The sequence below is a fragment of the Bombus vancouverensis genome, chromosome 13 (assembly GCF_051014615.1).
Source record: "Bombus vancouverensis nearcticus chromosome 13, iyBomVanc1_principal, whole genome shotgun sequence".
NCBI classification, from domain to species: domain Eukaryota; kingdom Metazoa; phylum Arthropoda; class Insecta; order Hymenoptera; family Apidae; genus Bombus; species Bombus vancouverensis.
Window position 1 is genome coordinate 9,047,869 of NC_134923.1, and position 15,292 is coordinate 9,063,160.

Here is a 15,292-nt window from a genome sequence, read left to right on the forward strand (position 1 = left end):
TTATGTATATGGACGTTGGAACGAGAGTACTGCGGACATTTAAAACAATTGTGTAAGATAACGCGTGTATAAAATAAAAGAGCGAAGAAGAAGAAATTGAAAGCAGAAGCAAGGACGTCATATAATACCAAATTTAAGTGATCATAGTACAAGAATGCGTATATTGTGAAAGAAAAAATACAAGTGAAAAAATAAAAAAAAGAAACAAGAAAAAGGAAGAAAAATATAAAAATGGGAAAGAAATTCTGGAATTGGAATGCTAAAACCTAGACGATTATACTGCATAAATCTAAACGATTATATTGGAAGTATCGTAAAGAAGAAATGAAAGTGAAGAAATAAACCAGCACAAGAATAATAAAGATAAGTAACACAGAATACTAAATATAGAAGAAAACAAAGAATAATCTGTAAAAGGCAGACGAGAAAATAGGAGAATGTAAAAAAAAGAAGAAACAGCAGCAGTAACATTCTGAAATCTGGATGATTATATAGCGATATATAAAACAAAATTTTTCCAAAAAAAAAAGAAAGAAAATGAAGGCGGAAGGAGAATCGAAATGTCTAGAAAATTCCGGTTATAATTATATAAGGATAGAAAATCTGAAAATTAAACAAATTCATCCTTAGTGACGCGTTTCTACAGTGTAGACTTATTGATTAGAGGCATCCCGATAATTAATGGCGCTAAATGCGCGTGACATCCAATCAGCTCTGTGACGTATAAGTCTATTAACTGCTATGTTTCGTCTTCCTTTCGAAATTTTTATGTAGCTTCATAGATTTGAACTCTACAGGCTTTTAAATTCCATCTTGTCATGAGCGACAACTATGTATTTTAAAATTAAGCCATTTAATTTTACTTTACACTTGAACCGTAAAAAATACAGAGTGATAGTTCGATTTCCTAAAAAAAAAAAAAAAAAAAAAAAAAATAGTCCTCGAAACAAATTTTATCCCTTCTATTCCACTTATTTTTATTTTATTTCACATAGAATAACCTTCATTGCCTAGATATATTATCCATTCCAATATACATATTTCAAATAGATAGAAATCTAACGAGGCAGATAGTTTAAAAAGATACAACGATGATATTAGAATTGAACCGGAAACGTATTCCATAATTATATTCCGGTACATGTAAAAACGAGCTCGATTGAAACTCGTGTCTGGAGGTTTCGTGTGTGTCGTAACAGGCAACGATTTCATTCATTTCGCGACCAGAAAATGAACCTGCTTCGTCGTACGTCGTCGGTGGCATGCGCGTCGAATGCAAATCGCCTAGAGGGTCGAGCCGAGCTCTCGAAATGCCTGCATCATAATGCCGTAGAACGCGGTAACTCGTTGTTGGCTACGGGATATCTGGAACCGGTATCAACCGAATGGTGATAACGTCCGAAACATTTCTGTACTCGTTTGTCATCGTACACGCACCGATGACTATTCGCTTGCTGCATATTAATCTCCTTCTTACAAATGAGACTCTAATCGCCAGTAATTTCTTTAAAATATCCTACACGAAACGAAAATGACTTTTTGTATTTATAATGTTTATAGTATTTTTATCTAATCAACTAGTCTTTAATTAATTTAACTATTTGTTCCATTAAGATATTGTACATGGAATGAAAATAATTTTTCTACGATTCTATACTTCAACTTATTATATCTTGTCAATTTTATTCTTTCTACGTATTTTTTCCTATCCATTTACTTCCAATGATACGTCTTCCAATTGTTTCCTATCATTAGTCGAAAATTAATAAATAGAACAACTGAGAATCCTAGAACAACTCTAATCAATACAAAATATTAACTTAACCCGATTCAATTTAATTCAGTTTATTGATTTTCAATAATATTCCCTCCAATGAATTTCTAACATCGTTCGAAAATTCCTAAGTATCCAGAATAGCTCCAATCCACAGAAAATCCTAACTTATTCTTCGTTAATTCTATTTTTCTCGTTTCCTTCTCTTTCTGTATTTCCAATAATACTGTTTGCAATCTTGTCGACCTAACATCTACGTCTACCATACAAATTACTAGACTGTGGATATATCTACAAGCACGAAATTCATATTTCTATGAGCGCAACTAACATAGTGAACTGGACTTAGGCAGAGATTTGCTTTACCAAATATTAAAACAGGTACTGCACCTGAGATATTTTAAAGAAACCTTAAATTTCCTATAAACGGAGAAAAATCCACCATCCAGGTATAAATTATTACGTCTCTCTCTGCTTGTCGTCCTCGAGATCAAGAAACCAGCCTACCAAGATTCAATTGCTCTCGTTAGAAACCTACCTCGGTTCCCGACAATTACATACAGCCATCTTATAAATTCTAATGCGGTGGCAAGTGCAATTTGCAACAGTTGCACAGCGGGGAGGGAAACGCGAATTCCTAGAGCGAGGTATCGCGTCTAGAATAGCGTTCTACGCTCGTGAATCGGATTATGCAAAAGCTGTCCTTATTCTTAACGACCAGCGCACAGCTTAGAGATCGTTATCTGTCTGTATTGCTGGTATGACTCCGTTTTCATTGAAACGAAACCATCGTAGCCGGGAGAATTGAACGCGAGAGCAGAGGATAAAAGCCACGGAATCGTAATTTCGATCTTAACGACTCTGTCAGTGGCGTAAATCAAGCAACTTCTCGCCGAATGGGACGTAATTCGATTAAATATCTCGTTTCGTAGCTGGACCTATGCTTTATAACGAAGGCTGGGTTATGCTTTATCGTTTTCCGAGATTTCAAATTTTTCTTTATTTACCCTTAAACATTGTATTTTATTTCATTATAGGTAGATATTTTTATTTGTAGAAAAATTCGGATTTTTTTTCTATTTTTTCTATCTTTATGGAAATCCTTTCCCTCTCTATTATTTTCTAAGGATATTATTTTCGTCGTGTCTCTCGAAATTACCCGAATTTCGCCTGCTTGTATTTCGTGTTCTATTCGCGGGTCTAAGGATATTTCACCTTTTCTATATTCCTATCCTTTTGGAATATTATTTTCTTCCATTTCAATTCCTACAGGGATTAAATTTTTCGATTTTTATTAAATACTTTAGTATTCGCTTTTATAAAGCTTTCGCCTAATTCCTGTTCTCTAAAAAGTCTACTTTTTCCACTTTACATATCCAGATATCATTTTGTCCTATTTCTTAAATAAATATTTTGCATTTAGATTTTACATGTCTAGTATTTTATTACACCAATGTTAGGTGTTATGAAATTTTGATTTTACATTCTCCCACTCCTACAGAGAACTACATCAATCAACATCGTCACGGAAGCACAATTTATTTCTAGAAATTTATTACTGTCTGTCGTTGGTTCCACAGAAATGTCTTTAGTAGCTAATCCATCGACCGTAGCCGAATTGGACACATTATAAATGCAGACGGAATAAGATACACACTGTAAAATAGAAAGGTGTTCGACAGCTCGAATAAGACGAGAAAAATCGCCTGGCAAAATGTTAAAATATACAGCGACACGATAAGCCTGTTAGAACTATGCACGTTTTTAAATGATCGATCGTATGACACTGGTAAACAAATACAAATTTAGCCGCTGTGCGAATATGGAATGCACCGATCTTATCGATATCCACCCCATTTTTTTTTTACTGATAATACCCCGCTGATTTCGACTATAAATTATGCAACGTGATAAAGTACTCAGAAACTCGTCGACGGAGGACAGACCATTTACAACGGCTCCGATTTGATAACGTCAACACTACTTATGTAATCCATCATAATCTTTTTGCTTTTTAATTCTTTCCATTTTTCCGCTCATTTAAGCAATTCCGTGTGGTAAAAAAGACAGAAATTGCTTGGAAATGGAATATTTGATGATTGGAAAGTATTTTATCTACCGGTATCGAGGAAGATTTCGTGAGGAAGTTAAACAATTTAACTGATTAGTTTTAGCTAATTTTGTTTAGCAATAGTCTTTAATCATATTTATAAAAATATGGTATTCTTAATATAAAAGTTATATATGTATTGCATAAATGTTCACAACTTCCTGATCTTCATAATCTCCGATGACAGAACCTCCAAATAACTTAAAATACGATGAAAAATCGAAAACTAAGAATTAAGAACCCAAAGCTACAAATCGAGAACCCTTCGAGCAACCTTCGCCCCTCTAATCGCGTCTCTAACCTGAAAACAAAAGAACGAAGAGACAGCAACGTTCTTCGTTGACAAATGCCATGAAAAAAAAGGAGAAACACGCGTACTGTGTCGAAAATAATCGTCTCGCGACGAACCCGAAGAGACACGCGCGGAATTTATTCGAAGAGCGCGCATAGTCCCGCGGTTGCGCGTGCGTGCGTGCGCAGCAGCCTTTAACTGCGCATGCGCCGTGCCTATACGCGCGCGCCGCGAAATTGACCGACCGCCCGACAGAAAATCTTGTGAATGAGCCGCTTCTCCATTCACTTTTAAACCGGACTCGCCGGAACACGCGCACGGCACCATAGTCACGCTTTGCTGCGGATAGCTGAGCATATTTTTAGATTAATCGCAAATTTACCGGTGGCCTGGCTCGATAAAAGCTTTCAAATTATTTGTAATCTGTTTGTTATAGGAAAAATTGCGCCTGATGATAAACGATGTATTATTGTACAAAATAGATGCATTTTCACAAAGATGTTGTATTAAGTTCTCTAATTTAATCTGATGTATATACATTGCAATTATATAGTACATGTATTATTACATTATATCATACATCTTCTATTATACGATTAAATTCTCTAATTGAATCAATATACGATTAATAATACTTTAAACGCGATCAGTCAATAAATAAATATAAGTTAACATATAAACAAATCTCCCAATATGTTTCTCGTAAATTCTCCAATGAAGACTTTTCTTTTGCTGTCTTAATAATTCGATCACTGAACTGTAAATATTGGGTTGGCGACTAAGTGATTGCGGATTTTGTCATTAAGTGGCATTGACAATATCCGCAATCACTATGTTGCCAACCCAATATATCCATAACGTATACTCGAAGTAATTTTTATATAAACTACATAAACTATATTAATTACCAAGAAAAAATCAGCAATAAAAAAGAATTTATAAAATGAGATTCGATGCTTAAAGATATCTAACTATTCGCAATGAATTAGTAAGTCCAAAGCTTATTTCCTACCACGTAACACTGACATAAGATTCAAACAAAGGGAACTTCAATTACCGGCATATTTTCCTTTCGCGTTACGCTACATTATGCAATCGTATTCAACTTTTTATTACATTGGGATTTGTACATTTAATTTCTCGTCATCGTGCGTTTACCGGTTCGTGCAACTTTCCCCTGTGGCCGCGCAAATATTTTCATCGCCATTGTTTACGCGCGCACGGTTGCCTACTAGTTTTCTTAACCGCCTTATTTGCATTCCCGGAACCTGTGTATCAAGACATAATATGCAAATAGCCCGTCCCTGTGTCTCTCTCTATCGCTTAAGTCTCGAACAGAGAATCCATCTTCGTAGAACCGAGCCTGGTGGCCCATCCGGCGCCTCCTTTCTTCTTATTATCGCTATTTATTATAATTTTCACTCTCCGTTTCCATTAATCTCTTCCGCTTTCTCTATTGTGCCGAGTAATCCGACGTGAATCCTACGAGATTACGTTATTGTTCGGCCTAAGTATACGTGATTCAGAGTGAACGTTAATTTTCATTGTCGTCGAATCAACGGAGGATAATGATCCGTGAAATTTTTTCTATTTGCGAACCAAGCAAATTTCGAGACGCAGACTTTCGTGATACGCTCAAGTATCGTGAAAGTTAATAGAAGATCAAATCAATGTAGATTATCTTTCGTAGAATATATTAACAACGTAGGGACAGGATAAATGAGAACGAAACAAATGTAAGGATCTTAGAAGAAATACGAGAATGATTGGAAAAGAAGTTTTTGATTCAACCCAGACGCTATTCAGAAACTGCAGAAGAATTTTTAGACGCCGGAGTAGCGCTAAAACCATTTAGTTTAATAATAAAAAGAAATGAAATGTGAATATTGCGAGGTAACAGAATACATTTAAACAATGCGAAATATTCAAAAAGAACGTTCTTAAATCTCCAAATTACGCTAAAGATTGTAAAAAAAAAATGCAAAAATAAAGCCTATGATATCTTACACTTTAATCTAAAAATAAATTAAAATCAAAACGCAAGAAGAACAAAAATTTACCAACTTACTAAATTGCTAAAGAAGGAAAGAACAAAATAAATTTCCTAGAAAATAAAGAAATATTAAACGTTCTTCAAAACATAATTTTAAAAAGCCAACCCTTTAGATTTTCCATGCTGAAAAGAAAACCTTTGATTCTCCCTATTCCCTGTCCATAATCATCCAAGAATACCATACATCGGGTTCCCCCATCATCAAACACTGAGCAAATTACCGCACGCTATAGCGCATCAGTGATTCATCATCCACCGTTTAGAGGCGAATTTCACGGAGGGTAAGCAAGCAGCTTTCGAAAGATGCGGCCGGTCCTCGATTATCGCAAAAGTGCATCTGGCGAGCGTATCCGAGCGCCTCGGACTATCATCCGACTATCTCGGCTGTTTGTTTCGCGTTTCCATCGAGCTGCAGCGCGAGATCTCACTTAGAATGTCCTCCTCCCTCTTTGTCCTCCCTTCTTCATCTCGATTTCCACGACATCGAACAGCATCGAGAACTTAACCTCGAGTTGAGAATTCAATAAAACTAGTCGTCGCATCGATTGTCGGATAATCGGTTTAAACGGTGACGAGGGTGGACGCGTTGGAGAGAGATGGGGATGAAAGAGACATGGAAGAATCAACCCCTTCTGGTTTAAGATCTACGATAGGTGTATCTCGATATAGATTTTTCAAGTTCACGCTTTGTTTCATTCGGGTGATTCTTTTTCGATATTTAATCTACGGGTGAAGAGCCAACCTGTTATTTATTGATATTTATCTTGATTGATATTTATATAAACATATTATATGTACATAGGCGATCTTTCGTTTCTTTTGAGAAGAAATTTTGAATCTGAATTTAAATTTCGTTAAGGTAGTTTTAAACGTAGAGCAGCTTCGGAGAGTACGTAAGCGGCTGGGGAAAATCACGAGGAAATATATTAGGTTGTCCGAGAAGTTTCATAAGGTGATAATAGATGGAGAACAATTTCTGTTTTATATTATTGAATTAGGTATGATCCATTTCGTTCTACTACTATTATTATATTCGTGCATAATTCGATAAACTAATATAAAACAAAACACATTGTGCGTCTATTATTTCCTTATAAAACGAAAAAAACTTTTCCGACAACCTAATATAAAACAGATTGTAACAGATCCTAAAATAATTATACGAAAGTATAGGAGACTTCATAAGGAATACTTAGAACGCGAAATAAATCGAAAAGAAGAAACGTGAAATACAACAGACCTTAAAGAAGCAAAAATCACAGAAAAAGTTTGAAGAACGTTCGAAAATTCTACATCACCCTGTAAGTATCTAACCGTTAAAATTTGTTCAAAGAAATCGAAGAAAATTTCGAAAACATATAAAAATCTAAAAGAAAGAGAACTTTCTATAAATCCTAAAAAAAAATCTCGAAAGAATAAGAGCTTAACCAGCTAATTTTTCACCTACGATATCCGCAATATTCTACAACATTTATATAAAACCTACAATATCTACGAGATCCATCTTCCACGATCTGCGTTTACTTTACAATGGAACAAAGTCTAGATCGTATTACCGATATAATGTATCGCTGCTAGAGACAAAGCCTGACGATTCCATAGGACGAGAATTCGTGATTAAATCTGATCCAAACTGTAGAGATCAGCGCTACATTCGTTGGAAAGAAGTGTCATTGCGTACGGGATTTATTTGTTCGCCTAGCTGCACGTTGATACGTTAATCGCCTCATTTGCCTTTTAAGCGTGTTTTTTTAAACGCGCTAAGGACAGGTGAGTCAGCGTCGCGCTCTCGGAAAATTTATTAAGACTTTTAAGGTAAAGCGACTTAAAAATAGACGTCAATAACGATCTTGCTAAGGATACAGAATGTTTGCAGCATAAATTGCTATTAAATTCGGCGTTATGTATGTTCGATATCTTCTTGAAATATGTCGTTGTTATTTATCGTCGTATTATTTGTCTCAATATTGCTTTTTCGTACTCTCGTTTGTTATCTGAGATAATTGTATTAATTGTGTAACAGGTATTACAATCTTCAAATATAGATCATCGATTACTCGAGGATATTTTATCGAATTTCCATTTTATCGCTGAATATTTCTCTTGCAACTAGACACACATTTCGTGGAAAATATTTCAGAATAAAAAATTCGATAGCTAATAAGAAAATGATATAGAAGAAAGACAGCAAACACGATTGATATTCGTTTTAATAACGATGTACGCTGATATTTCACGTTCTTGATGAAATCGTTGTTGACACATATTTTTACGATTTATATTTAAAAATAAATGACGATAATTTACGAAGAAAAGGATTATTAATATGGAACGAAAAATTCGGATTACGACAATTATGTAATTCGAGGCTACTTAAAATCAGAGTTTGCGTTTGTTATTAAGAAAAAATTATCTGGATGTTAGAACAAGCAACACCTAATTGGTTGTTTGACGATCAATCACGCGTAACCGCGAAGGCAAACATTTGCCGCGCTAAATCAATAAAAACGTTGTTCGACTGAGACACCTTCGCGGTAGCGTGTCTTTTTCCATTAGATCAACTCTGAAATAGTATCCTTAGATTATAGATCGATATAATAATTTATGTTAGTTTAGTCAAATGTAGAGTATTTTATATTAATATAAATCATTGTGCTTCTTAATATTAGTATTAACAGAAAATAATTTTATTTTGTATTCTACGCGATAGGGATTTCTGATAGAAAGAAATTAAATTATTAAGAATTCCAAAATTAAGTAATCCAGCCCCGAATTATTATAATCTCCAATGGCCTGATAATACCAGTTCAGACGTTAAGAGCTACAACGTTGCGTGTATTTAAAGTACAATCATCGAGAAGCCTATCGCCTATCTCTTTTCGCGGCTTCCAAGATAATACAAAAAATCGCTGACCTGTCCCTGCCACACACTGTTCGATCCATCAAAATTTTGATAATCCATACACATATACGTTCAACGTACACGAATACTATTCTACACTTCTTTATTCAAACGCCAATATACGCAACTATATTATATGCATTCACATTGTATAATAAGCTATGATCGCATTATTCGTCATAATATCATCACATTGAACTATGTATGTATACACAGTGTATACTGTAGGAATTATTATATTTTGTATATGTAATCTTAGTAAGTAAGTAGTATATTTTGTACTGTAATCTTAGTAATCAGTCGAGGTTTCTGATGATTTAAAGAAATAGCTAAAAGAAAATCAAAACAAATAATAACAGAAAATTTAATTAGGTTGAGAATGGTCGTAACAAAATGAAACACGTAGCAAGGTTAAGTATTAATGGATTAAGGAACACCGCTTAGTTAGCTTCAAAGATACAAAAGGAATTTTGTTGCATGTTTTTTTATACTTCATATGCGTAGAATATTGTTCGAATGAGAATATTTTGAGATTCATATAAGTGGCAAAGTTACAGTGCTTACAAGAGCTACGTGTTAGGTTAGGTAAATTGTTACATTAAACTAGTTTTAAATGCAATCTTTTTGAAATCATGCTTTCTATCCTAACACGCAACAGATATTCGGAACGATTTATTTAATTAATAACAAACTTTGATATATCACACTTCGTGTTTTCTTCAATGCTTCTATTAGTGAAATTTTTAGATACTTTCAAAGATTATTCCTTCTAGAATATATTTTTCAATAGAAAGTCAACATTTTCACTTGTCCTTTGAAATGATTCAAGAATCATACACCACACACGTTCTTGAGAATATATTACAATGTAACATAAAAGTTTTTCATTTTTTCTCTGTTAACACTTCTACCAATTGACAAGATTTTGCCAGACATGGTCTCGTAGACAACGTTTAATAACTCCGCCATTTTGTAATTTTGACGAATAGAAATCAAACTGAAATGTTTTCTAACGACAATCTCAATATTTCGTCGAATAGCTAAGTATGTATTTGAGATCCAAGAATCTCAATTTAATCTATCTTTTTAGACCTACAAGATGACACGTCTAAAAAAGCCGTTGTTAATTTGACGATCGACTGTGATCGTTAAATCAAACGACGCAGCTGACCGTTGCGCTATGGAACGATCGCAAGATACATAAAAAAACGCGGGACAAAAAGCTACAGCGCAATACTGACCAAATAAATCAATAAACACTTGATATTTTCTCACTCACCTATCAGTCGTGTCCACAAAGAGGAAACCTTCTTCACGTATCCCTGACAGGCACACGCGACAGCGAGTGTCGCATCGACGAACGATTTAATCCCGAAATCGTCTCGATCAGTCGCGCGCGAAACCGCCAATTATCATCAAGGCGATCGCGACGTATCGTCTCGAACTAGTCCTGTGTTATACGATCGATTCACCGGACATCAGCGGAGTGACAGTTCTCACTTCGATACGGTACGATGCCACCGAGACAAAAGCTCGATAATTACCAGACCAAAGGATACGTCCGTTTTTGCGCGTTTCTGTATCATACAATTTTTTTTCCTGTCGCGTCACGACGATTTGTTTTCAATGCACGATACCGTTCACACCTTCAGGGGGTGCACTCAAACCCCACACTCACGCGTCGCGTCCCAACTAGAGACTAAAGCGCCTAGTTACTCTCCACCCGTATAAATGCCTCGCTGCAGCGTGAATGTAGTCGTAGGTTCGGGAGCTTGGAAGGGAATATTGTCGCTTTCTTCCGTTACGGGGCGCCATGGTGTTGCTTATGACTCTGGGAGAGAAACGATGGAAGAGTGGGAGACGTAGGTAAAGAAGATCTAAGAATTATAGAGTAATGTTATCGACCGTGAAAAACTGTAGATTTTAGTTGGTACTGATTTTGGTAGCTTATAATGTCAAATAGGCAAAATATAACTAGAAATGGAGATAAAATAAAAATTAAGAAGGTTGGTTTCGGTAAGTGCTTACTCGGACGAGGTATTTGTAAAGATATTGTTTATCCACAGTGGTTAAGTAGATATGTCAGATTTCTTTATAGCTTATGAGAGATAATTTTAACCCATTAAAAAGTTCATTCCAGTTTAAATTCACATTATTGAATTCATATTGCAACCATGAAAAGGTATTTAAAAAATTTGTTCACTACCTTTTTTGATTGATTCCTCGATATGTAGATATTTTAACAATCTTATAGGTATTAATTATGATTTAATATGCATTTTTGCAAAATTTTTTTAATAATATTGTGTAACTCTAATTAATTGATTTTAGTAAGAAATTTGTTACCAGTAATTATTAGTAAGTTACGTTAAAAGATATTTACTACTCTATGGGGAAAATTCATGTACCTAACATCTCAATCACTAATTAAGAGACAAAGTCCATGTGAAAACGTAATTATCAAGGCTACCGTAGCTTTGATGACTACTTTTTCGTGCGAACGACAGGTGCATCGAGTATATACGAAGTTACGTTATGGGGAATCGCTATGGAAACCCATAAAATGCTACAGTCGACCAATGGAAGTTGAACGAACCTTGCTTCGTGTACTTTGACGTTAAATGTCAAGCTCAAAGGGTTGCTAAAACCAAGTTCTCAGTTCAATTAACGTCCATTTACGGATAATTAATTACGTCAATGAGCGCCAATAGCGGAAATAGCGTTAAAATGATGTACGATACATCGAAGAAGAAAGTGACTTCCGCTCAAAGAGATTTATATATCAGACCACTATTAAGGTTGAAACAACAAGAAGATATTCTTGATAAAGGACTTGTTGGTGCGATTGAAAACATGAAAATAGACTCGAATTTGTTACAGGATATTATAAATGAACACAAGGAATTGTCATTGAAAAGGTATTTGGTCATATTTTACTTTAGCAAATTTTAATTAAGATTCGAATATTCCCATTCTTAAATAAAAGATAACTTTTCATAGTATAAGAGCAAAGGAAAAGTAATAGAAATTTAATGACTCTTAATATTTTGTGCATTAATATTAATTTACTATTTGGCAGACGAAACTTTCTGAGCACGATGTACAAAAATATAAAAGATATTACTTCTGAATTGGATTCTGCGAAACATGTGACGAAAAATCCAGAAGATTTACAAACACTAGGTAAATATAAATATTTCGCAACCTTCCTACTATTATGTTTATAATAAACAATCTAGTTAGAAGATTAGTATCTTTTGTAATAATTTTATAGCTATAAGACCTTTATACATATTTTCATTTAGATGTGAACACGTACAAATCAAAATTGATCAAACTTTCGCAAAAAATGCAGGATTTCGAGAAATCTTGTCCTATTGAAACATTAATGGAGGAAGGAACTGCATTAAATACTGAAGTACATGAATTCGAATTTAATTTAGATAAATATGAAAAAGCACAGAAAAATAGAGCACGTTTATCGTTATTATGTAAAAGTAAAATTGAAAATAAACAACACAATACAGGATGCAAAGATATAGACGATTTTCATGCTCTGGTTGCAGTAACAGGTAACGGAATTATTTGTTGAACAATTATAAAATTAATTAAACTTTTTACACCCTTTAAATCATTTTTGGCCAAATCATAGTTTTCTATAATCATTATTTAAAAATTCCTTGAATTCAAGGGAACATGAAAAAATTATTATTGACACGCTTGACATCTTGTTTCAATATTATGCTAAAGATTTTCTTCAGATATTAAATGTCCTTTTCTTGGTTAAAACGAAAATGGGACTGGAACGTAAAAGGATTTGAATATCGCAGGAGTCACTTAAGACACTCAGAAAGCCATTTAAACACTGGAAAGATCACTACAAAATTTTCTAAATTTCTATAAATATGTAACAGGACACACAGAAAATTGGACCATGGAGGATCATCTGTTTTTCTTGAAAACGCGAAAAAGGTGTGAAAATATACCAGCTCTGGTTGCAGCGATCCAAAAAAAATGTCCAGATCTATCTACTGAAATTATAGTAAACCACGAGGCGTGGTACAAACAATACACAGATTTACGAGAAAAACAGAAGGCAGCTGTGAAAGAATGGCGTCAAAAGAGGGAATCAGAAAAAAAGAAAAATACCGACGAAATAGAGAAAGAAATCGGGAATCGTTACGAGGACGAAGATTTTCTAAATGAAATCCCCAGAGAGAAAGCAACATGTATTTTAAGAAAAACAAAATCGTCTACAACGGAAACCAGAAGTACCAACAGCAGTGCCAGTTCGACCGAAAGCAAGAAAAAGGAATTGATTAAAAAGTGGAAAATGGAAAAAGAAAATAAGCGTTTGATGGACGAAGAACAGGTAAAAATGCAAATGATATTGAAGAGGAAAATAGAGCAAAATAGGAGGAAGAAGCGTAAAGAAAAGATCCAGGAAGCTCTGGAACAATATAAAAAGAAGAAATCTTTGGAAAATATTTTAAGAGAAAAGGATGAACAATTTAAAGAAAAATGTACATACGATGTAACTTTGATCAAAGCATTTAGGTAAAGTTTATGCAGAATTTATAACAAATTCGAACATTAGAAACAGAACAAAAAGTTAATAGAAATTTAGTATATAAATCTGTATAAATAAAATTAAGTTAAACGAATAAGAGCCAGAAATTATGTTTGCAGAGAGCAAGACAAAGAGTTTACTAAAAAAAGAAAAAATTTAATTCTACGTTCTAAGAAGCCAAACAAATGCGAATCAGTGAATATAAGAAGGATAGAGCTCGTAGAAGCAAGGAGCTATTCGACATTGTTTGATACTACAAAAGTTTGGAGAGAAAAATGCAGAGTGGAAGATTCGACAATGCGTTTTAACGAATTGCAATATATCAAGGACGTCCCAAAAATGTGAGTAATCGGATAAATTATTAAACTGTTTATTTATTTACATATGGATGGTATTACAGGTGTATCCGATGGAGGAACGAAGAATCGGAGGATCTAAAAATCTAACAAGAAATATATCGATTAAAAAATGTAAAAGACGTTAGTATAAACGATCGTGTTATCGTATGCCTAATTTATTGTATATACTCGTACAAGTTTTATCGTTTACGTGTAATTTGGTAACTAACGCGACTCAAAATACGTATAAATATACAATTTTGTCATTGGTAAACTTTACATCATCTTTTTATAACTTTTAAAACAACGTCCAGCAATAAATCATGCAATTTATGATAACCCGAATACAACTTAAAAGGTGTCTATCTTTTACTTAAGGAAAATACAATTATTTTCATTAACCCTTTCATGATCGATGTTGCGTTCCCACGAAGTTTAAATTTCTTCCATTGAATTCTAATTTTTTCTTTACAAATCAAATTTCAATTTCAATGCGTTAAGCCTTCTTTACAAAAGTATTGGAAAACAATGTGCGCCCCTAAGGAAATATTCGATCCTGAAAGGGTTAATTGATCAATTCTTATATGTACACATATTTAGGAAGAAAACAAATGTTTATGGCTAAAGAATATACGATATGTTTCCCATTACTCCTCCGCTAATTTAATATTATAATTTTTAATAAATTAATCAACCGAGCACACTTCTAGACCGGCGAATCTTCAGCGCAATTTCTGTATAATAATCTGCATAATAATCATACTTCAAGGTATTTACAATAATTGTACTTACTTCCTGTTCGAACTTCTCCCAAACTCCGGAATCACTTCATTAGAGCCGAACGAAATCTCGGTATCTGTTTTGTACTTCGTTTCCGAATCGGTATACTAAAAGTATATTCTCCTATAGTAACAGTCTTTCATAGGAAATGATCCACGAACACGGCGACTCCATGAACATAAGCAGTAACGAGGACAATCCCTCGTGATCGATCCGTCATCGACGAATCACTAGTCAAAAAATTGTCATTTCTCTTGTTTTATTTACAATCGCTAAAATCTTCGAATTACAAATAGCCTGTGTGTTACTTGTCGGCAATCGGCCTCGCGGAAATTCGCGCGATCAAAAGCGACGCCGTAAGTGTCGACTATACAAATGGATCCGCTCTGAAAAATTATTTTAAAGTGTTGGACACATTCTGAAAACGCGACCTCAGCACAACACGACGCAACGTTACGAGTCGACGAGTATAC

At 34.3% G+C, this 15,292-nt stretch overlaps 2 protein-coding genes across 3 annotated transcripts in view; one reads left to right on the forward strand and one right to left on the reverse strand.

Annotated features, from left to right (window-relative positions):
- The window catches only part of LOC117158843 (uncharacterized), an 88,297-nt gene extending 77,448 nt beyond the window's left edge, over nt 1–10,849 (reverse strand). For both annotated transcript variants that reach the window (XM_033338197.2, XM_033338189.2), the window contains exon 1: nt 10,411–10,849. The gene's annotated coding sequence lies outside the window, so the exon portion shown is untranslated. The remainder of the gene's footprint in view (nt 1–10,410) is intronic.
- A 979-nt stretch (nt 10,850–11,828) lies between these two features.
- LOC117158837 (uncharacterized) lies at nt 11,829–14,341 on the forward strand. Its single transcript, XM_033338175.2, has 6 exons — nt 11,829–12,049; nt 12,211–12,314; nt 12,437–12,703; nt 13,046–13,688; nt 13,821–14,042; nt 14,102–14,341. Exons 1-6 carry the CDS (start codon nt 11,829–11,831, stop codon nt 14,145–14,147), a joined length of 1,503 nt encoding a protein of 500 aa, XP_033194066.2. The 3' UTR covers nt 14,148–14,341.
- Nucleotides 14,342–15,292: the final 951 nt, after the last annotated feature.

What these genes read in the sequence shown, in the direction of transcription:
- LOC117158837 (XM_033338175.2), top strand. Translation starts at nt 11,829, where the DNA reads ATGAGCGCCAATAGCGGAAATAGCGTTAAAATGATGTACGATACATCG. An exon ending in ACTTTGATCAAAGCATTTAG is followed by an intron (nt 13,689 to 13,820) that starts GTAAAGTTTATG and finishes TTATGTTTGCAG; the next exon opens with AGAGCAAGACAAAGAGTTTA. An exon ending in ATCAAGGACGTCCCAAAAAT is followed by an intron (nt 14,043 to 14,101) that starts GTGAGTAATCGG and finishes ATGGTATTACAG; the next exon opens with GTGTATCCGATGGAGGAACG.